Raw genomic sequence first — 23,077 nt, forward strand, 5'->3', positions numbered from 1 at the left:
GGAAGAATTAAATGAACGGCAAAATTCAGCATTTTTTTCGCGCACCCCCTCCGTCACCTCACGTAACCCCAGGGGTACGCGTACCCCAGTTTGGGAACTACTGCTCTACTATGCTCATTGGAAGAAGGACTTGCCGCCATCTTGGAAGTGACATCAAATGACACCTCACTGAGGTAAGGGTGTGGTCGAGCAGTTCACTTCACAGGTTGATTGTCCGACTTCGAATGGCGTTCCAGACATTATATCCAAGTAGGAGGTGGGACAAATCCAAATTCTGAGCTGTTTGGAATGCAGCATTAAATTCTGTCTTTGAACGAATATTACAGTACCTTCTATCTTTGGTCTATGAACTGGCTCACAGTGGCTGTTTAACTAGCTTTGTCACTTAATTGTTTTTCAGCTTAGCATAATTCACCCCCCAAAAATTCTGTTTTCATTTACCCTCATGTCATTCCAAACCTGTATGCCTTTTTTTTTTATTCTGTGAAACACAACAGAAGATTTGAAGAATGTTGCATTGTATGGACAAAAAAAAGTTTGGAATTTTCATATTTGGGTGAACTACATTTAAAATGCTTTCTTAATTGCTGTTTTCTCACCGCTGTCATTTTTTTGTGTATTTATTTTGTTATTGAGAGGAAAGCACGCAGCACATAGTTACATATTCCTCTAACGTCTCTGCGTGGATGGCGTCGGGACATTCGTTAAAACGTATGGTATTTACAACTTCTTTTTACTTCTAAGCTAAGAATGAAAAAGAACTTCACCATGAGAATATCATGGCATTGAATCATGTTCAGTCTCTCTTACATGGTAAGTGTGCACATATGTGAGCTGAAGCAGTAAGTTGCTGGCTGCAGTTCACTTAAAGGCCACTGGTGTCGCTAATAACAAGTGTTTCTGAATTCTGCATATACCCTTTAAATTAAATTGAAGAAACAGATGCAACTTAGGAAATTATCATCACAAAATATATAATTATATATATATATATATATATATATATATATATAACAAAAGTTAACATAGTTAAAATGCAGATATCATAAAATAAGAGGAAAAATCCTGTGATATTGATTCTTTATTCATTTAATAGATTTTATAGGTTATTGTATCATACTGTGTTTTGCATTTGTAAATGTAATTATTGCGAAATTCTTTTTTCCTCGTCATTATTGAACACACTCTATCTCATAACCAGGGCAGATGTCTCCTGCCAGCATGTTTGTCACTCGTTCAGTAGACGGGCTTCTCCTGCACTTTTAACTGGGAAAGAGAGTTCATCATTTTCTTCCTGTCGGGAGGCTAGCACATCCATGTGAAATATCTCACTAAGATGACAAACTCGGTGAGCAGGATAATGACAATCATATTTCGGCTTTACTCAATTCTGGTAGCATTTTTCTCCCGTTTTATTTTGGGGTGTCCCTTTATATGAATTACTCATTCATTAACCATTTCAGTCTTATCTAGCTCTTGTGATTCTGTGAGCCATCTCTTGCCATATGTGAGAGACTGTGCATGAATTTTCTTGGCGACAATTTTTTTTTTTTTTTTCCGGGGTAATTCAACAGGTCTTCCCTAACCCTCCCCATTACGTGGCTTGGGACTCACACACACTCCTTGCTGTGAGGCAACAGTGCTACCCACTGAGCCACTGTGCCACCCTATATGAGTTACTACAGTTTTCGAAAAGCTAAAGTAATTCTACAAATAAAGAGACGCTGAAATCAAAAATCCTGTTTCATCACCATTGTGTCCATGAGCTTGAAGCTTAAAGGGGAGGTATAATGCTATTTCATGCATTCTGACTTATTTACAATGTTAAAGAGTTGGATTCTCATGCTAAACATGGCCAAAGTTTCAAAACAAGAGTTGGACGTATGACGGAGTATTTCTGTGCCCAAAATACTCTTCCAAATCCTCTTAAATTTCGGGATCTTTTTTTCGCGAGTATGTGCCTGTGTGACATCAGAAAGGTCGGAATTTCTTGTACGGGCACTTCTCCCGGAAGAGTGCGCGCACGCACACGTCGACCAGAGCGAGAGAGCAAGAGCACGACCATCAACGTGCTTCGTTTGGCTTTATGGAAGTCATCGGCAGCGCTGCACAGGACTTGCTCGAGAAAGATTTGTCACTTTGTTTTTAGACCACAAAATCAACAATGTCATCAAAGAAGTGTGTTTTTGGTTGTGAGGGAAAGATAACCTTGCTTCCCAAAGAACCCAGTATTCAGTGGAGCTGAGCGATATGTGCTCAGGCATTACATTGATGCGCTCTCGATATTTATTATTAAAATAACCATAGAAACTGATAGTTGCAATCACTTTTTTAGCAGAAACTGTGTGTGATCCCCCCCCCCCCTTTAAACAGGCAGAACTGTCACCGGGGAGGGGATAAGTGGGAATGCCGTCTCAGGCCCTGTGATCAAGGAGGCCCACTAAAAGCCCGGGGGAGAGGGGGCCGGCCCACCCATGTAAATGTTGTCCCGAGCCCCTTGAATTTTAGCAGCTATGCTCTTTCAGGTTGCTTTTTGTGGACTTTCCCTGTAATTAGTGTACTGTAAGACACCTACGATGAAAAGTGTTTGCTGGATAGCAAGTAATTGCAAAGTAAACAGAGTGACGTTATAGGTCTTTTGTTGTCTTTCAGGCAATGATCCAAAACATGTTTTGCATGGATGTCTTTTGTTGAGTTTGAATTCATGGGGTTTGTTAAGTGTAGACAGGTGCATATCAAGAGCAAACAACTTGTACAATCTACTCTTTAAGAAAATCATAAAGATGAAGAAACAACAAAATAAGAGTACCTCAAGACTCAACCTAATCAACATACACGTTGGAACATGACCTTGGAGATAGAAATATAGAATAAAAAGACCTTAAATGGTACAAAGCCAGTAGACTAGCAAAGAATCAAGTGAAAATATTTTCTTGTGTGCTTCGGGCTCTTATTGTAACCAGTTGTCACAAGCCGTTTTAGTACTGAAGATCCTTTAAATTGTGCAATATAACCCAGGGCTACTTCTCAGGACACAATCTGGGGGCCCCTTTTAAACTACAAAGATCTCAAGCACAATGTTTGCATAGAGGTGAACCTCAGTGATGTTTTCACCTGTCCGACAAATCATCACCTTTAGGCAATCTCCTAGATGCGTCCTTAGGATTTCTGTCAAATGAATGTCGTGCAGTGGCTTTTAGAAACCTAGTTATTAGTTTCTGCTTGTCGTGATACAAATAATCTAGTTCCAGCATGTCTTCTGAAACTGTCGTAATGGTATGCCCATAACCTGTGCTTTAATTACAGCATACAGTAGAGCTCTGTAGAGGAGAGCACTAGACTTTTAAATAAAGATTTAACAGGCTCAGCAAAATGTTATGTTGAAGTTTGTGTATAGTTTAACTACACTGTGAACCCAAATAAGTTGGCAAAACTCAAAAAATTTGAGGTAATCAGTTACATCAATTTTTTTAAGTTAAGAAATTCAAAGCTTAAGTAAGCAGAACTGGCAGATTTCAATTGTGTACTTATATACATTTTAATTACTCCTATACTACTTTGAGTATTAACACTTTATTTATTCACCCTTTCGAGTGTCATGGCAAAGTATGCTGGGAAATAGAAATCCCAGCCCAGTTTCAGGTAAATTTAAGTTTGTCTAAATTAAAAGAAACAAGTTTTTAAAACTCAAAACAATGAAACAATTCAGATTACTTAAAATGTGTCCATTTCATGAACTCAAAAGAAAAATAAGTTCTAAATACTCATAAAAGTTAATTTGATTGAACTAATTTGTTTAATTTGAGTTTGCCCTACTCAAACCAATCAATTATTTTGAGCGTCAGGGTTTACAGTGTAAGATTTTTCTGGTAATTTATATTGTAAAAGATAAGCCCTAACAAAGCCTGTTTTTTAAAACATCGTTTGTGATTTTTGTGTCACAGCCAGTTACGATCATCCATCATCAGCAAGCCAGTTTACTTAAAAATGAACACAATCAATAAAAAAAATATAGCCTATGTATATACGCTGGCCTCTTTATTAGGTACACCTGTTCAATTGCTCATTAACGCAAATATCTAATCAGCCAATCACATGGCAGCATCTCAGTGCATTTAAGCATGTAGGCATGGTCAAGACGATCTGCTGAAGTTCAAACTAAGCATCAGAATGTGTAAGAAAGTTGATCTAAGTGACTTTGAACGTGTCATGGTTGTTAGTGCCAGACGGGCTTGTTTGAGCATTTCAGAAACTGCTGATCTACTGGGATTTTCATGCACAACCATCTGTAGGGTTTACAGAAAATGGTCAGAAGAAGAGAAAATATCCAGTGAGTGGCAGCTCTGTGGGAGAAAATGCCTTTTTGATGTCAGAGGTCAGAGGAGAATAGCCAGACTGGTTCAAGCTGATAGAAAGACAACAGCAAATAACCACTCGTTACAAACAAGGTCCGCAGAGGAGCATCTCTGAACGCACAACACGTCAAACCTTGATGGGCAGAAAACACAATGGATGACACTCCTGTCAGATAAGAACAGGAAACTGAGGCTATGTTTCACACAAGCTCACCAAAATTGGTCAATAGAAGACTGTAAAAATGTTGCGAGTCTCTATTTCTGCTGTGACATTCAGATGGTAGGGAGAGAATTTGGTAACATGAAAATTACATGAAAGCACGGATCCAGCCTTGTATTAATGGTTCAGGCTGCTGCTGGTGGTGTAATGGTGTGGGGATATTTTCTTGGCACACTTTGGGCCCCTTATTACCAACTGAGCATCATTTAAATGCCACAGTATTGTTGCTGACCATGTCCATCTGTTTATGACCGCAGTGTACCCATCTTCTGATGGCTACTTCCAGCAGGGTAAGACACCATGTCACAAAGCTCTGATCATCTTTAACTACTTTCTTGAACATGGCAATGAGTTCACCACACTCAAATGACCTTCACAGTCACCAGATCTCAATCCAATAGGAACGGGAGATTCGCATCATGGATGTGCAGCCAATATTTTTTTTTTTTTTTTTTTTTTTTTTAAGTATTTGCCTATTTTACTTTAACCAATTTGGCCACACTTTTTGAAAAACATAATAGCTAATGAAATTAATAAGCATTTCATTTTAATGATTTAATATCAAATTCATTGATTACAGATCATAAGCATTGGTTATCTCAGGGCTTTCAAACATTTTGATGCCAAGGACCCAAATATGATAATGTCACGGTTCATGGATTCACTTACTCACCCTCGTGTGTTGTTGTGTGTGTGTGTGTGTGTGTGTGTGTGTGTGTGTGTGTGTGTTGGGTGTGAGTGAATGATTGTGTGGGCGTTTCCCATTATGGTCTGATTGCGATCTGTTGCCAGCCGTGTCTTGTTAGTGGTTGTTATATATTGTGCATGTCTTTATGTGTCTTTGTCAGTTCGTTGCAGGCTGTTCCCGGTGTCGTGTTCTCTGTGTGTTTCTTCCTGGTTTTTGGATTCTGGACTTTCGTCGTGTGCCCTGTTTTCTGGGTTGGATTATCCTTGTTCTCTGATACCCGCTGTAGCCCTGCGCCACCCAGTGCCTCGCCACTCTGCACGCCACAGCCTCTGCCTCGACTGACCCTTGGAGTGAAGTTATTGTACAGCATTTTTCCTGTCAATAAATATTGTTATTCTTGCACTTGGATCCTCTGTCTGTGTTCATTCCCTGACAGAACGAACTGACCACTTATGGATCCAGCAAGGTCGTCGGATCTTCAGGAGTATTTGAGCAGGAGTGCTCAACGGATGGATCATCAGGACGAGCAAGTGGTGGCCACTGCTCGTGCCGTTCAGGCGTTGGTGGCGCAGGTGGCTGAGTTATCTACCCAGGTTCAACATCTTTCATCTCCCACTGCGCCAGCTCCACCGTCTGTTCCCCACCCATCCGCCAACGTCAGCAGTCAACAAGAGCCGCGTATTCCTGCACCAGAGAGGTATGCTGGAGAACCAGATGTTTGTAGAGCCTTTCTAACGAAGTGCTCTATTTATTTCTCTTTGCAACCTAACACGTTTTCTTCTGAGGAATCTAAAGTCGCGTTGGTCATGACGCTTCTGACGGGACGCGCAGCGTTGTGGGGAACAGCGGTGTGGGAGAACAAACATCAGTGCTGCTCCTCATTCCACACCCTGTCGCAGGAGATGAGACGGGTCTTCGACCGTTCGGTGGCGGGACGGGAGGCCGCGCGCAAACTCGCGGATCTGCGGCAGGGAATCCAACCAGTGTCTGATTACGCCATCAAATTCCGCACCCTGGCAGCGGAATGCAAGTGGAACGAGGAGGCGCAGTGGGATATGTTCCTGCATGGGTTGGCCGACCGTGTTCAGCAGGAGATTTACCAGCTGGATCTACCCACCAGTCTCGACGGTCTCATTGAGCTCGCGCTGCGGGTGGACGCTCGCTTGCAAGAACGCGCGGCGCGTAAGAGGCCCGTAGCGCGCTTCGAGGAAATGGAGGAGAGCGGTGCCAGCGGAGTTAACACGGTCGGTCCCCCGTTCGATCCTGAACCCATGCAGGTGGGTAGAGCTCGGCTCTCCCGGGAGGAGAGATTACACCGGAGAGAGATGGGACTGTGTTTGTACTGTGGAGGGGCGGGGCATTTTCTTAGGGAGTGTCCCGTAAAAGGCAGAGCCCGACAGTAGTACCGAGGTTATTGTCGGGTGGTCTTTCCTTGGATAAATCCTCATCTGCGACACTCCTCCCGGTGAGACTACAGTGGGTATCGGGGCATCACACCTGCCAGGCTCTGGTCGACTCGGGGGCGGAGGGCAGCATCATGGACTATGATCTGGTCACGCGTTTGCACATACCCATTCACCCTTTGGAACATGCCATAACTGTCATCGCCCTTAATGGACAGAAGCTACCCACCATCACACACGCCACGGAGCCCTTAACCGTCATCACTTCCGGTAATCACACTGAACAGTTGCCATTTTTTATTTCTAGATCTACTACTCATCCGGTCGTCTTGGGTCATCCGTGGTTGCTCAAACACAAGCCCAGGATCGAGTGGGGTCAGGGGTCCGTGGCAGAATGGAGCAACCAGTGTCATGCGTCTTGTTTGTTGTCTGCCTGTTCTTCTGTGTCTCGTTCTGTGTTACAGGAGTCGTCGGTGAATCTGTCAAACGTGCCAGAGGAGTACCTTGACCTGAAGGAAGTGTTCAGTAAGTCCCGGGCTGCTTCTCTTCCTCCGCATCGTCCCTACGACTGTGCCATAGACTTAGTACCAGGGTCTTCTCCGCCTAAAGGCAAGTTATATTCACTTTCTAATCCTGAAAGGGAGGTCATGGAGAAATACATTTCTGATTCTCTGGCAGCTGGGATCATCCGCCCTTCCTCGTCTCCCGCGGGGGCGGGTTTTTTTTTTCGTGGGTAAGAAGGACGGGTCGCTGCGGCCGTGCATTGATTACAGAGGACTGAACAACATCACGGTAAAGAATACTTATCCTTTGCCGTTGATGTCTTCTGCCTTTGAACGGCTGCAGGGCGCGTCTCTTTTCACGAAATTGGACCTGCGCAACGCTTATCATTTGGTTCGCATTAGGGAGGGGGATGAGTGGAAGACGGCATTTAACACCCCTAGAGGGCACTTTGAATACTTGGTTATGCCTTTCGGCCTTTCCAACTCGCCCGCCGTGTTTCAAGCACTCGTTAATGACGTGTTGAGAGACATGATCGATCAGTTCATTTATGTCTACCTGGACGACATATTGATATTTTCTTCTTCTCTCCAGGAACATGTGCAACACGTCAGACGAGTGCTCCAGAGGCTGCTAGAGAATGGGCTTTTTGTCAAGGCGGAGAAGTGCGTTTTTCATGCACAGTCAGTTCCATTTTTAGGGTATATCGTGTCGTCTGAGGGGGTGCGCATGGATCCTGACAAGGTTAAGGCTGTGGTGGATTGGCCAATCCCAGATTCCCGTAAGGCCCTGCAGAGGTTTTTGGGATTCGCCAATTTTTACCGGCGTTTTATTCGCAACTTCAGCCAACTAGCCGCTCCTCTGACCGCCTTAACCTCCACCGCAACGGCGTTCAGGTGGTCTAATACAGCTGAGGCTGCATTTTCCAATCTGAAGAGCCGCTTTGTTTCGGCTCCCATTCTTGTCGCCCCTGATCCTTCACGTCAGTTTGTGGTGGAGGTTGATGCTTCAGAGGTGGGGGTAGGGGCAGTTCTTTCCCAGCGCGCCGCCACGGACGATAAGATGCATCCTTGCGCGTTTTTTTCTCATCGCTTATCCGCCGCCGAACGGAATTACGACATTGGTAACAGGGAGCTGCTGGCGGTCAAATTAGCTTTGGAAGAATGGCGTCACTGGTTGGAGGGGTCGGGGGTACCTTTCATCGTCTGGACCGATCATAAGAATTTAGAATACATCAGATCCGCTAAAAGACTAAACTCTAGGCAGGCTCGGTGGGCTCTGTTTTTCGGTCGTTTCGATTTTTCTCTATCATATCGTCCCGGGTCTAAGAACATCAAGCCCGATGCTTTATCTCGTATTTTTGATCGTTCCGAGCGCCCGTCCACTCCCGAGTGTATTTTACCTGAGAGACTCATTGTCTCTTCACTCACATGGGAGGTCGAGTCGAAGGTCCACACGGCCTTAGAAGGGGTAACGCCTCCGCCCGGGTGCCCACCGAGTCGATTATTTGTACCTAAGAGGTTACGTCCAGACGTTATCCGATGGGGCCATGATTCCAATCTGGCTTGTCATCCAGGGGTTAGTCGTACCATGTTTTTGGTTAAGCAACGATTCTGGTGGCCCTGCATGGCTCGCGATGTTCGCAATTTTGTTTTGGCTTGCTCTGTCTGCGCTCGTGGTAAGATTTCTAATCGTTCCCCAGATGGGCTTCTTCAACCGCTGTCTGTCCCTTCAAGACCCTGGTCCCACATAGCGCTAGATTTCGTAACAGGCCTCCCTCCTTCACAGGGCAATACGGTGATTTTGACCGTAGTGGACCGGTTCTCGAAGGCGGCACATTTCATCCCCTTGCCCAAATTACCCTCTGCCAAGGAGACAGCGGTTACTGTCATTAATCACGTCTTTCGTATTCATGGCCTCCCGGTAGACGTGGTTTCTGACAGGGGATCCCAGTTTACCTCCAGATTCTGGAAGGAGTTTTGCAGATTACTGGGAGCGACTGTTAGTTTGTCATCTGGGTTCCATCCCCAGAGTAACGGGCAAGCTGAGAGAGCCAACCAGGATTTGGGGAGAACGTTGCGATGTCGGGTAGCTCAGAATCCTTCATCCTGGAGTCAGCAGCTTCCTTGGGTGGAGTACGCGCACAACTCGTTACCAGTGTCGGCTACGGGCCTGTCGCCTTTCCAGTGTAGTCTAGGTTACCAGCCACCTATCTTTCCTAGTCTGGAATCCGAAGTCGCGGTCCCCTCCGCTCACGCCTTCGTCCAGAGGTGTCGTCACACGTGGAGAAGAGCCCGAGAGACTCTTATTCAGGTGGGAGCGCGCACCAAGGCCCAGGCCGATCGCCACCGGCTGAAGCCTCCCGTATACGTCGTCGGACAAAAAGTGTGGCTTTCTTCCAGGAACATTCCGCTCCGCTCCGTATGTAATAAGTTGGCACCTAAATTCATTGGCCCGTTTACTGTCACCAAGATTCTTAGTCCGGTGACAGTCCGCCTCAAATTCCCCCCAGCGTACCGTAGAATTCACCCCGTATTCCACGTATCTAAAATCAAACCTGTTTTTCATGCTAACATTAATCCGCCGGTTCCGGTTCCCCCCCCGCCGCGTCTCGTAGATGGGGAACCCGTTTATTCGGTTCGTCGTATTTTGGACGCTAGGCGAAGGGGACGCGGATTCCAGTACTTGGTGGACTGGGAGGGTTACGGTCCGGAGGAGAGGAGTTGGGTTCCTGCCAGGGACATCCTGGATCACTCTCTTATTGATGATTACTATCAACAGGTAGGCTCTCCTGGGAGCGCCAGGAGGCGCTCATAGGAGAGGGGGTACTGTCACGGTTCATGGATTCACTTACTCACCCTCGTGTGTTGTTGTGTGTGTGTGTGTGTGTGTGTGTGTGTGTGTGTGTGTGTGTGTTGGGTGTGAGTGAATGATTGTGTGGGCGTTTCCCATTATGGTCTGATTGCGATCTGTTGCCAGCCGTGTCTTGTTAGTGGTTGTTATATATTGTGCATGTCTTTATGTGTCTTTGTCAGTTCGTTGCAGGCTGTTCCCGGTGTCGTGTTCTCTGTGTGTTTCTTCCTGGTTTTTGGATTCTGGACTTTCGTCGTGTGCCCTGTTTTCTGGGTTGGATTATCCTTGTTCTCTGATACCCGCTGTAGCCCTGCGCCACCCAGTGCCTCGCCACTCTGCACGCCACAGCCTCTGCCTCGACTGACCCTTGGAGTGAAGTTATTGTACAGCATTTTTCCTGTCAATAAATATTGTTATTCTTGCACTTGGATCCTCTGTCTGTGTTCATTCCCTGACAGATAATACCCTTGCAAGGGCCCCCTAAAATACAAAGGCATTTCCAACATTCTAACCAAAAAACAGCATAGTTAACTTGTTTTCATAACCTATATTCATAAGCCTATATTCATAAAGCAACATTTTGCTTATATAGTAAATGTAATGTCTCATAATAGACAGAAACTTCTAATTCTAGCTCAAATACATAAGTGCTGTACATGTACAGTTAAATTCACAGAAATTGAATTCACGTTCATAGAAAATAGCTTTACTTGCATTGCAAAATAAGGTGGATAGAAGTGCTATTCAAATATGTAATGTGCATAGTTCAGTCCAGGTGTGTGGAAGGGAATGGAAGGTTTTTAGGATCTTGAATGATGGATTGGCCTTTGCTTTGGCAGGATGTTGTCAGTTAAATTATGGTAGATCACCTACATTGTGCTCTGCTTAGAGATTTTGACATACTTAACAGTGATGACTCTGTTGCCGGGATTAAATTTGCTAAGAAATTGTTTTTTCTTGACCAGTTTTTATTAAACACTGCAGAAAATGCAGCTGTTTTAAAAATCTTTTTTACTTGGAACTTTATTAGTGATTTTATCTTTAAAAAAAAAAAAGAATGTACACTTGAAATTAATTTGTTTTGTGAAAAAGCTGAGGTGTACATCATCAAAAGTTGTAACATTTGCATTACTTATGCAATAATATGCAAGTATGTGCATAATGACTAACTTGCATAATTTAAATGTTTAATTCAATAAAAGTCACATTGCAAAAATTTTGTATTTTTAATAATTTCCATTTTGATGGAAGACACTTTTTTTTTTAAACCTGTTCAGCAATAGTGGTCCTCCTGTAAGTTTGATATTACTTTTCTAGATGACCTAGTATTGTGAACACTAAGGGTGGAGTAAGTAATACTTCATTTACACCCTCATATAGACTTGGTTTGAAACTGCATTCAGAGGAATTTTACTGTAAACAAGCCAAAACGCTTAATTGAATGAACCATTTTTACTTGCACCAAAAAAAGAAAAAACGTATCATGCATGGTACATATAAGTTTGCCTTCTGTCCGTGTCTATTAAAGGAAAAGCAATGCCGCTTTGGTTTTACATTTCAAAAATGTTCATTTTGGACTTTCTTAGGTATTTCATAAAATTAGCACATTTTACAATGCAATGTATTTTAATTTCAAAGAGTTGATGTTTAAGAAAGTCTTTCAAAAGTATTCTTGTGTTTTTATTTAGAATTTCTCCTTATAATTTTAGTTTTGATTTAAAATAAAAATCATTGCCCTAACTAATTACTTAACCACATTCCAAAAATAAAATCAACATTTGAAGAATGCTCCTGCATGTGTTGCATGCTAAACGAAATCAACTGTTGCCGCAAGACTGTTGTGGTTTTCTCTTTGGTCTCTCACATCACACATCTGACTGACCTCAGAGCTGCTGTTTCATTGATACATTGTCTGAACAGGATATCTTTGAATTCTCATTACTGCACTACATTACTACCATCTAATTACTACACCACACACATGGCTTATTAAAACAGTTTTCTCTTTTTTGCAAGAGGGCTATTTTTAGTCTTGTTGATGCCGTCTTGATTCTTAGAAACAGTCGCCTTTGGTTTGCTCTTCACAGGTTTCTTCACCTGTTTTCCAGTTTTTTTAGCCTTTTGTAGCCAGACATTCGATTTTTTCACCTCTTTTGGTTTCGTTGGTTTGAATGGTTTGGCTTTCTTTCTTTCCGGGGCTCCTTTTATGGGCAGTTTGGGATTGTGAGATGGCTTTCCTGTGACTTTTTTGTCTTTCTTGGTTTGTAACATTGACTTCTTGTTAGGAGGAGGTTTCTTAAGTGTTTTTGTGCTCACATTTATTTGCTTCTCCTTTGATTGTGTTGTCTTTTTTGACTTGTCTTGGCGCAGTTTTGCTGTGGTGGTTTGGCCTGGCAGTTTTTTCTTCGGTGCAGATGTGGAGGGTTTGGCCATTGCGGGCTGGCGCGTGCCCGGTGGTTTAGTGGGTAGTATGATCTTTTCCAGTGGTGATCTTGTAGGTGTTTCGCTTATGCCAAGCACAGTCACTAAAAACAAAACAAAAAAACAATACATTTATATGAGTCCTTAAGCAGTTCTGTTACATAATTTTATTTCAATGAGTCAAAATTATTTTCTTTGGCAATCTTTACCAGGAATCTTTGAAGTTGAAATAATAAAATAATTCAAAGATAGATAGATTCTTACATTCTCTAGGTGTGAATGGCACTTTCTTCCCTCTGACCTTTACTGGAAGTGGCTTATATTTGCATTTTCCTGGAGGTGCCCTCCTGTAAACAGAAGACGGACAGAGGGCATGTAGACAAAATAACCCATCAACCTTAAAACACGTAGGCCTCCTTTAGTGCTGTGAGGTAAGAAGGAAATTTGAAATGGCATCATAATTATTTCAACATAAATTGATACATAAAGGGCTACGTTTACACTGTCAGTCCAAATCCAATTATTTCTGCATCCCATTAGAATCTGATCTAAATTATTGACTGCCCACATTGTGTATCGCAACTGTTCAGATCCAATTTGTGTGTCACATGTCGCTCTTTCATTTTCTGGAATATCTGCATTGGTTTCTATGGTAATGACTTTGTATATGCCAAAAACATCAAAAACTGCAACATGGAGGGGTTTGCAATGCAGATGTTGTCTTATTTACAACATGACAATGCGTAGCCACCACGCTGGACTACTTCGTCTTATAGCCTATTGTTATTCTGCTTGTCCGGCACTTTGCAGCAACACAACCTTGCTTCTGCAGTGACTTTAAGAATGTTTTCCATAACATCGTCTGACGTTTACGTTTCACATGGCTTGAGAAAGTCACATAAACCTCACAAAATCCGATCAGAGAAGTCAGACTGAAATGGATGTCCAGAAATGCAAATTTGAATAGGATTTCAAACCACATATGAATGAAGCTTGAAACGAATTTGCAACAGAATTTTTTTTTTTTTTTTGCGGCGTTCACACTGACAATCTATACGAGACTAAGGTTGTGTGTGTGAGAAGACAATGACCTCCAGCTGCTTCTATTAGAAATTAATCTCTCTTTTTTTCCACTATTTAAAGAGGGATAAATAATACGGAACATCTGGGATTAATGTATGGTATTGCTATTAGTGAGATTGATTTCAGATGTGCCGATAATCTCCTGAAGTCTTGTTGGTTCCAGCAGGATGTCTCTCTTGATTTATCCATCAGTTAATTATTTAAAACCTCAAACAGCTTATGTTTGGTTGTTTCGTTATTTCACTCTCAACATATTTATATGATTTTTTTTATCCTTTACTACTACTGTAGATTCATTTTATTTTAAAGGGAAAATAAAATAATAAATTAAACATTTCCATGTCAGACCCACATCTTACCGAATAGCACAAACAAATCATTGAGTTATGATCCATGATAGATAGGTAGATAGATGATAGCAGATTTCCAGAAGTCTGGATGGAAACCATTTGGTGAAAGCATGCACCACAGATTCCAAGATTCCATAGGAGTATAGACCGCTAAAACTGACACGTCCTGTAGTCCTTTTGTCTCCCAGCATGATGTCTTAACTGAGAGTCATCTGTTACATTTTAAGAACTCTTATAATGGTGAATTTACCCAATATGTCTATATGATTTGTTATATAGAGGCCATTGCTTAAAGATTAATTTTAACAGTTCAATTCTTCACTTACTGTACTGCCTAGATAGATAGATAGATAGATATATAGATAGGCAGTACAGTAAGTGAAGAATTTACATTTACATGAGAATCTGTTTAAGTTGACAATATGTACCAAAATATACATACCTGGATGGATCCACGAATTTGTAAAGTGTGCCAAAGGGGGACATTGCACTTGGGTAGGAGGTTGCTAGAAAATAAAGCTCCCCTTCAGAAAAAAACAAACAAAAAACATACATATAGTATAAGTGCTTTTCGGGCATATTATTTCTTTAATATTCATATTGAGCCTTTACAGAACTGTGCACAAACCTACCCGCTTCATCCTCAGCGAATGAGATGATGAACTTGTGGTGATGATTTATAAGCCCAGGAAAAGCGCAGGTTGAAGTGTCACCCATGCACACATTCTTTTCCTTCCAACTCCCAGTTTTCTTATCCTCCTCCAGAGCCATTAGTCGTCTGAATAAAGAACAAAGGCTTGAATTGTCATTTCTCCCAGACTTATTTTAAGAAAAAAAAAGTAGTGACCGAATTACCTAAAAATTAGTCTTGTGTACTGTAACTTTATAGTTATATATTTTCTAAAAAAATCGAAAGTTGATTATGCACAAAAGACAGTGTTTTTTTTGTTTTTGTTTTGTTTTTTATAAAGTTGTTGCAATACTGAAAGAGTGTTGGTCCTTACCCACTCATAAAGTCTCCAAAAATATAAAGACCATTGAGGTTAGGTGATTCGCATCCTCTATACACATAACCTCCAGTTACAGATTTCCCAACATGGTGTCCATAGGCAAATATTGGAAGAATGTCATCTAATAAAAAAACAAATAAAAAAGTATGTTTGTGGATTACAACAGGCTTTGTGTCATTAAAACAATGTGTAAAGAAGTGAGAATTTTTTTCATTTAATTTGACATTTGAACTTAACTCAAGTTAATATGTTTCATTAAATTTCATTTTAGAATGTTCTGTTATCATTTTCTGACCTTTTTATTCACCTGAATTATCTTTCTTTCATAAAACACAAAGGCCTGGTTTCACAGACAGGGCTTAGATTAAGGCTTAGTTCAATTAAGACATTTAAGTAGCTTTTATAAACGTGCCTTAAAAAAAAAAAAAACATTTCTGGTGTGCATCTTGAGACAAAACAATGACACTGACATATTTTTCGTTATGTCAGTGCAAGTTGCTTTGAGTTAAGATAGATCAAACATGCATTTTAGTCTGGGACTAGGTTTAAGCCTGGCCTGTGAAACCAGACTAAAATTAGATATTTTATGAGTGTCTAAATGCAGAATGTCTGACCTGCTTTTTACATACTAAGAAAGTATGGTGATTTATACTGCCAAGCCCTAAAAAAACCCATAAATGTGGTCCATGTGACTTGTGGGTTATATTCCAAGTCTTCCAGAAGCTTTGCGTTAATATTGACTGAGGAACACAAAAATGTAAGCCATTATTCAATGAAAGTACTCTCCACCGCTGCAAAGCTGTTTTTTGCATTAGACCTGATTTTCACCAAACAAAATTATTTTTTTGTATGCGATGTGACCAATCACATTTCAGCAAGTTAGCAAATGAGATTTGAAAGCTATGCATTTATTAGTGAATAACAAGTTTTCTCACACAAGTCTTTCATAGGGCTTCAGAAGACTTATTAAATTCAAGATCGAGGGAATTCTAGTTTGAGAATATTCCATTGTAAAACCTATTAATTGATCACTATTCTGAATATTGGGGGCTTTTCTGATACTTTAATTTTCTTTTTGGGGCCTTTTTTATCTTATGGGAACTTGGCAGTATAAATCATCATCCACTTTCCTAGTATGGAAAACAGAGGCTTAGAGTACGTTTACACATACAGATGACAATGTTGTCAAAACGATCCACATTCACAAGGATCCACGAAAACAAAGCGATTAAAAACGCTGTATTATTCATGCCAGCCCAGTAGATGGCGATGCCACTTTGTAAAGAAACACTACGTGCCTATAGACTGAACATGTAACGCTCACGTGCATGACGTCACCGTTTTCACAAATTTGTGTTTTTGTTGTTAACAGAGACGATAATGGTATCACATTCAAAAACTTGCACGTTGAAACTGATTTCAAAAGCTTGCATTTTCAGGCCGCCAAAATACCGAAAAACATCAAAACATATAAAAAGTTTTCAGTTTTTAGTTGAAAAATGATGTCGTGTAAACGATCTCTTAGACATTCTGCTTAATATCTTCCTAAGGATTCCGCAAAATGAAAGAAAATAGTATTAGTGTTGGAATGACATGGGGGTGAGTAAATCATGACAGAATTTTTCATTTTTTGACACAATTTCCAGAAATCAGGAGCACAAATTTATGGACTGGCCAGTGGTATGAAGTTCTCCAGTGACCAGTTTCATTGAGCAGTAAAAAATTCTTGGAATGCTCTGTTTGTCATTTTCTGTGTGTGTAGTTATTCTACGGTCCAACTCACCTAGAGAAGAGTTCTGGCACAGTTTCATATCAAAGCATTCAAAGCCTTCTTTGGCCCTCCATCCATAGTTTCCTCCCTTCACAATGATGTCAACCTCCTCATATCGATTCTGACCCACGTCGCCACAGAAGATTCTCCCTCTGCCGTAACGGGTGAGCGGATCACCTCGATCCACTGAGCAGCGCCACATATTCCTCACACCATAGGCATAGACTTCTGGCTTTGCATCAGGCTCTCCGAGAAAGGGATTGTCTGGAGGAATCTTATAGGGCTTTCCATCTATACTGCTACCATCCACATCAATCCGAAGCGCTTTTCCTAACAATGCAGATCTGAAACATATTTGCATTAGCTTTTATGATAACGTATCTGAGAGGAAATTACTGGAAAGGGTTTTATTAAAGCACTAAGCATGATATGTGACAATCATTAGATGTTTCAATGTCATTAGATTTTGTCAGTTTCAAAACCCATACCTGTTTTGAGAATTTCCAAACTTCCCAAAAGGGTCTCCTGCTTTTCCACCGTCTCCTGTAAAGATGTACAGATATCCATCTAGACCAAACAGAAGCTGGCCACCATTATGGTTTGCTGCAGGCTCCTCAATCTCAAGAAGAACTCTGTAGATGCAGATTTAAAAAATAAAAATAAAAAAAATAAGGAAGAAATTAATATAAAGTAGCCTTGACATTTGGTCATTAGGCACAAGAGAATCAATGAAGTTTGATGTCATTAACATGCAGATTGACGTGATGTATCAAAATTGATCATTTAAAATTTAAGGGTGCGTGCACACTTGGCATGTTCGGTTCGAATAAAACGAACCCTGGTGCGATTGCTCTGTTAGTGCGGTTCATTTGAGCATGTGTGAACGCTGCCATCCGAACCCTGGTGCGCATTAAACAAGCGGACCGAGACCGCTGAAAAGATGGGTCTCGGTCCGCTTCCAAATGAACTCTGGGGCGGTTCGAATGATATATGAATGCAACAATGACCAAAGACATGTAAGCGAACCAAAAACAGGAAGACGAGACCCTAAAAAGGACAGAATCCTCACATATATCGGTTTTTCCCTCGTCATAGTCGTGAGTTTGCCCTTCACAGGCATCAGACGCGCGTCGCCACACAGCAGATCGTTTGTGTGTGTGACGGATGGATTCCCGCCGCTGTTTTGACTCCTTTACACATTTTATAAGCTCTTCACGAGTTCCCAGCTGGCCAAAATACCAACACATGCAGGCTACGCACACACAATGAGCGCATTTACCTCAGTACACAGCATTGTTTTGGATGTTCGGTAAGTTCCGTCTCAAAATAGGCAATACGTCATAAAATCCGACCAATCAGATTGTGAATGTATCCCTATGTCTTTAGGTTCGGTATCTTTTGGTTCGGTGATAAAATTGCCAATCTGAACGCTAATCGGACTAAATGTTTTTTTTTTCTTTTTTGGTCCAGACAAAATGAACCAAACTACAAGTGTGAACGCACCCTTAAAACATTTTTTGTGCTTTTTGAACTTGACCCACATCTTGACTAGGAATATTATATGCACAGAGCTGTGATAAGATTTTTGAGTGAACTCCATGTATTTTGATATCATATGCATAACAACATGGATCAAACCTATTAACCTCTCTGAGTGGGGGTCTGCCATGTTCATGTCATGAGCTGAGACCTTCATCTCGCTTATGCGAACTTTCTCCAGTTTGCCGTTGATCAGAATGGAGTAGTAGATGAAGAAGCGGCCATTGTTTCTGTACTTCGGATGAAAGGCAAGTCCCAGGAAACCTCTCTCATCTCCCAGCCACGGTGTGGTCAACACCTCCCCGCTGATGTCCAGGAAGGGCTGCTCCAAGCGGCTGCCATCTCTCAGATACACCCATACAAAGCCTATCTGCTCTGCCACGAACATGCGGTGGGTGTCATCTCCACTGTGGACCATCAGCACGGGGTTCCTCAGCCCATTGGCCACTTCCGTCAAGCACAGCTGCAGGCAGCCTTTGGTGTCCTCCACCACTTTGCCCAGATTGCTGTACAAGTCATTGTTCCTCACGACGTTTGGATAGCAGTAGTCCTGGTCAGGAAGGTTAATGAGGTTACAGAAATGAGAGCGGTCTTTCTCACACGTCTCCTGCAGGGTCCGGCTGTTGGTTAGGTACTTTACCACAGAATGGCACTTACTGTGGAAGTCTGAGCAGTAAGTGAAGCACAGTCCTGGTAGGTGGCGCACTGGAGTGTACGGGTCTTCGGCATCAAACAAGTGTGCGGCGTAAGGAGAACACTCCTGCAAAAGAATAATACAAGTAAGAAAAGACAATTAACTAGACTTTTGACATTTTCTGAAGCTTACTGGCCCACTCAAAAGAGCCCAACCATAAGTCTCTGATGTTCTAGTTTCCAGAACAGGGTCCTATTCCTGTTATACCTTCCTCAGTTCCAACCAGTGTTGTAGTACTTAAAGGGATAGTTCACCCAAAAATGAAAAATTTACTCACCCTCAAGCCAGGTGTATATGACTATCTTCTTTCAGACGAATACAATCGAAGATATATTTGAAAATATCCTTGCTCCTCAAAGCTTTATAATGGTTGTGAATGGGGGGCCACATTTTGAAGCAAAAATAACATGCATCAGTCCTTAATAAAAGTAATCCATACGGCTCCAGTGGGTTAATAAAGGCCTTCTGAAGTGAAACGATGGGTTTTTGTAAGAAAAATATCCATATGTTAAACTTTACTAACTATAATAACTAGCTTCCGACAGACAGCCGTATGCCTTGATTTGTGGCGGAAGAGCAACCTCTGACCTGTCGCAATGACGAACGCGGAAGCGCAAAGGATAAAGCAAAACAAAACACCGGTCATGAATTAGAAGTCTAAAACAAGAAATTTTAAAGAGAAATGTCGGAGGATTTTGATATAAAGAAGAGGAGCTTGAGTTTGTTGCACAGTCCTATTTGTTTGAACCATGAGAACATCTAAGCAGTCGTCCGCTGGAAGCTAGTTATTTGAATTTATAAAGTTTTAAACAAAAACCCATCTCTTCGCTTCAGAAGGCCTTTATTAACCCACTGGAGCCGTGTGGATTACTTTTATTATGGATGGATGCATTTTATTTTTTCTTCAAAATGTGTCCCCCCATTCACAACCATTCTAAAGCTTGGAGGAGCAAGGATATTTTTAAATATATCTCTGATTGGGTTCGTTGGAAAGAAGATAGTCATATACACCTAGGATGGTTTGAGGGTGAGTAAATCATGGGATAATTTTCATTTTTGGGTGAACTATCACTTTAAGATCAGACTAGAATCCATCTTGACCCTGCTGAAAAATCCAGCATTGCTGGTCACCAGCATATGGTATGTTTTGCATGCTGGGACCAGCATGGGATTCTGGTTGCTGGTTTGCTGGCCCCCAGCATGGGAAGTAGGAGTGCTGGTGGATCAGCCACACCATCTCAGTTTTGCTTGAGAACACTTTTTTGCATGACTACACTTGTCCATCAGCAAGACCAGCACTACACTGGCTCTAACCAGCATAAACCAGCCTGGACCAACATGGAGTTCATGCAGGTTTATGCTGGATTTTTCAGCAGGGGAGTCTTCTGTCCAAGACCATATTTCCATGGGCTTGGAAGCATTTGGACTTGGTCTTGACTCGGACTCAGTGGGGATACGTTTTGTGGTCTGTGCCAACTCACTCATATGATCTGCTCTGTCATCTTTTCTCTGGGAGGTTCACGTGACACTGACACGATACCAGGCTTTGTTCACCCTAAAAGGAAGCCTATTTACACAGTCTGAATTCTGACCCTCTTCAGTTATGTGACATGACACGACTTGGACATGGCCCTCTTCTAGTCTTGTTCTGAACTCTGACTCAACCTTTTCAGGTATTGGCCTGGACTTGGACTCAAATGAGCTGGTCTCGACTACAACACTGGTTCCACCCCTGCTCCAACACACCTGTTTGTAATTATCGAATATTCCTGAAGAGCTTAATTGGTTCAGATTTATTTAATTAGGATTGGAGCAGGAAGGTAGATCTCCTGACCAGGAACAGGACTGGCACCCCAGTGAAAATTACACTTTGAAAGGTAACTGTAGAAATTCTAAAAGAGCCTCTAAAAGACATTATTCATATAGATTGGTCAAGGATAGCCTCGCAATTTTATGTAGGGTGAATTCAGGTTAATTGAGACACTTTTTCCAAGTCATCTTAATGGCAAAAAGTGTCCCAGTCACCCTTAATTCACAATATAGCAATATGCAGCCACAATATAGCGCTGTATGACTGGTGTATTGGTTTTATTTAATTTTCCTTTTTATCCGAAACATTTCCAAACTTGTTAACTATATATTCCGATTCTCAAATACGTGTAAGAAATTGTAATTGTCGTTTAAATACCTTTTATTATATGTTACTTATAGGAATGGCCAAAAATGTCCCTATCTTCTCCCAAAAGAGGTGACCGGTAAACTGGGAAAATTATTATTGCCGCTTCCATAGACCGTGTGAACTTCACAAACTAGTGGGTTTTGCTAGTGGGTTACTATGTGCATTTAAATATCATTAACATAAAATAAACATTATATATGAGCGTGTCCGTCTTTGGTTCCGCGCCAGCCAAAGCGCGAACGCAGATTTGAATGATGACGTGCCGCCCTGAACGTTCTAATCACATCTGGTTGATTGTATAAAATTTAAAAATATTAATTTTTATATTTTGGAAGCTGCATTCAAAATCCATTTGACTTAAAAATCCAAGTGTGCACGTGCACAAAAATAGTATAATTATATAGATTTAGGGGTTTGTTCAAAAGCTGTCATATCTGACTAAATAATTGCAATGGTAAAAATGACGCTTGTCTTACCAAGCACCACTAATAAAATAATTTACTGTACATTTCTTCATCTGTATTTATAATGCAGTCGCTCAGCTACTGAGAAGAACAGCAATAATTTAAGCAGGTGCAACTTTCTTACACACATAAGAGAAACATTTCAAAAACCTTATTAATGCATCAGTTGCACAATATTTAACACAATTGAAACGTCATCATAATTGTTCACAAAGGATCAGACATACCTGACACATAATATCTTTTACCAAATCCCCGCACACTGCATACTCTTCTTCACCAATCAGGTCCATTATATCCCAGTATCTCGTTGCAATATTGTTGTCCGTTTTTTGGTCACAACAACCAAATTTCTCATAGTGCCTGCAAAACTCGAGGTGGTAAAGGGGCTTGAAAGGTGGCTGGTAGTCTAAACACTGAGGATGTGCAAAAGTATGTCTCAAATAAGAGAAATAAATTATTATAATGACGCGTGTGAAGAGTCCTTGGAGCCATGCAGTCCTCTTGGTCAGGAAATTAACCTCAGGGCAATTTGCACGTTGATGATGATTTGGTGAATTCGGCTCTCCAGGCATTTTTGCCGTGTGCTTAGAAGTGAAGGAGCGTGTTTGCTCTTGAGCGCGCGCGTGTGTGTGTACAGTATGTCTGCTTAAGCTATATGTTGTGTGTGCGTGCGTGCGCTTCCGCACTCTTCGTTTAATGTGCGCCTTTGATTACAGGATATCGTATTCTTACATGCTGAATTGGTGATGTAGGTTACAATATTTGCAATACAGTAACGACCCTGTTTTATTTAAATATAATTGGTTAAATACAATTAATTTACAATTTAATTTTGATAAACTTCTGCTGTATATAACTAAAACTCGCTTTTGAGGAAAAAAAAAAAGATTTACAAAACTATCCAATTAGTTTTATGGATAATTAATTGTTTTTTTCTGTCAAGGCTGTTGGTATCATAATTTATTACATTAGCCTACCTTTAATGAAATAGATGTAGCCTAGTAGTTTTTGTTTTATATATAAAAAAAGATAAGTACGACAAAATATCAACAATAAAAATCACATAAAACAAATGAATCAAGAGAGAGCGATCCATGCTTGACAAATACACCTGAAGTTATAGGCCTACATTAAATTATATTTATTTTTTAATTATTATTTTAAAATTAATTATTATTATTAGTTTCTATCGTGTTTATGAAATCAAGAATTCCACACCAATTCAGTTGTCAGGTAGATGATCAGGCTGACACGATACTGAAGCTTATTCCAGTTCCCTGCAAAAACTCACGCTGATGTTCTGAAAACAAACTCATGTGTGCCACCTAGTGGAAAACACTAAAAATTCAATGCAATGTAGAAGTCATGTGCTACATCCCAATTCGCCTACTTCTATACGCCCTAAAAGTATGTACTCTTTTTGTGAACAAAAAGTATATACTTTTGAGTGTGTAGCAAAAGAGTAGACAAGCTTTGGGACATACTATCACGTCATACAATTGCGTCTTTGCTCTCTGTCGCATCCTGTCACCGTAAACTGGCC

General features: G+C 41.2%; 1 protein-coding gene across 1 annotated transcript; it reads right to left on the reverse strand.

Annotated features, from left to right (window-relative positions):
- Positions 1–10,483: 10,483 nt before the first annotated feature.
- hhipl2 (HHIP-like 2) lies at positions 10,484–22,370 on the reverse strand. Its single transcript, XM_051867712.1, has 9 exons — positions 21,759–22,370; positions 18,302–18,954; positions 17,144–17,287; positions 16,668–16,999; positions 14,879–15,005; positions 14,507–14,652; positions 14,317–14,398; positions 12,706–12,788; positions 10,484–12,545 (listed from the first exon to the last, which is right to left on the reverse strand). Exons 1-9 carry the CDS (start codon positions 22,104–22,106, stop codon positions 12,010–12,012), a joined length of 2,451 nt encoding a protein of 816 aa, XP_051723672.1. The 5' UTR covers positions 22,107–22,370; the 3' UTR covers positions 10,484–12,009.
- Between the last annotated feature and the right edge of the window lie 707 nt (positions 22,371–23,077).

The sequence above is a fragment of the Ctenopharyngodon idella genome, chromosome 17, assembly GCF_019924925.1.
Source record: "Ctenopharyngodon idella isolate HZGC_01 chromosome 17, HZGC01, whole genome shotgun sequence".
Classification (NCBI taxonomy): Eukaryota; Metazoa; Chordata; class Actinopteri; order Cypriniformes; family Xenocyprididae; genus Ctenopharyngodon; species Ctenopharyngodon idella.

Excerpts from the sequence above, each read along its gene's own strand:
- hhipl2 (XM_051867712.1), bottom strand. The coding sequence starts at position 22,106 with ATGCCTGGAGAGCCGAATTCACCAAATCATCATCAACGTGCAAATTGC. Across the intron at positions 17,000-17,143 it reads TTTGGAAATTCTCAAAACAG|ATCTGCATTGTTAGGAAAAG; the intron begins GTATGGGTTTTG and ends AATATGTTTCAG. Across the intron at positions 12,789-14,316 it reads AAATTCGTGGATCCATCCAG|GAGGGCACCTCCAGGAAAAT; the intron begins GTATGTATATTT and ends TTCTGTTTACAG.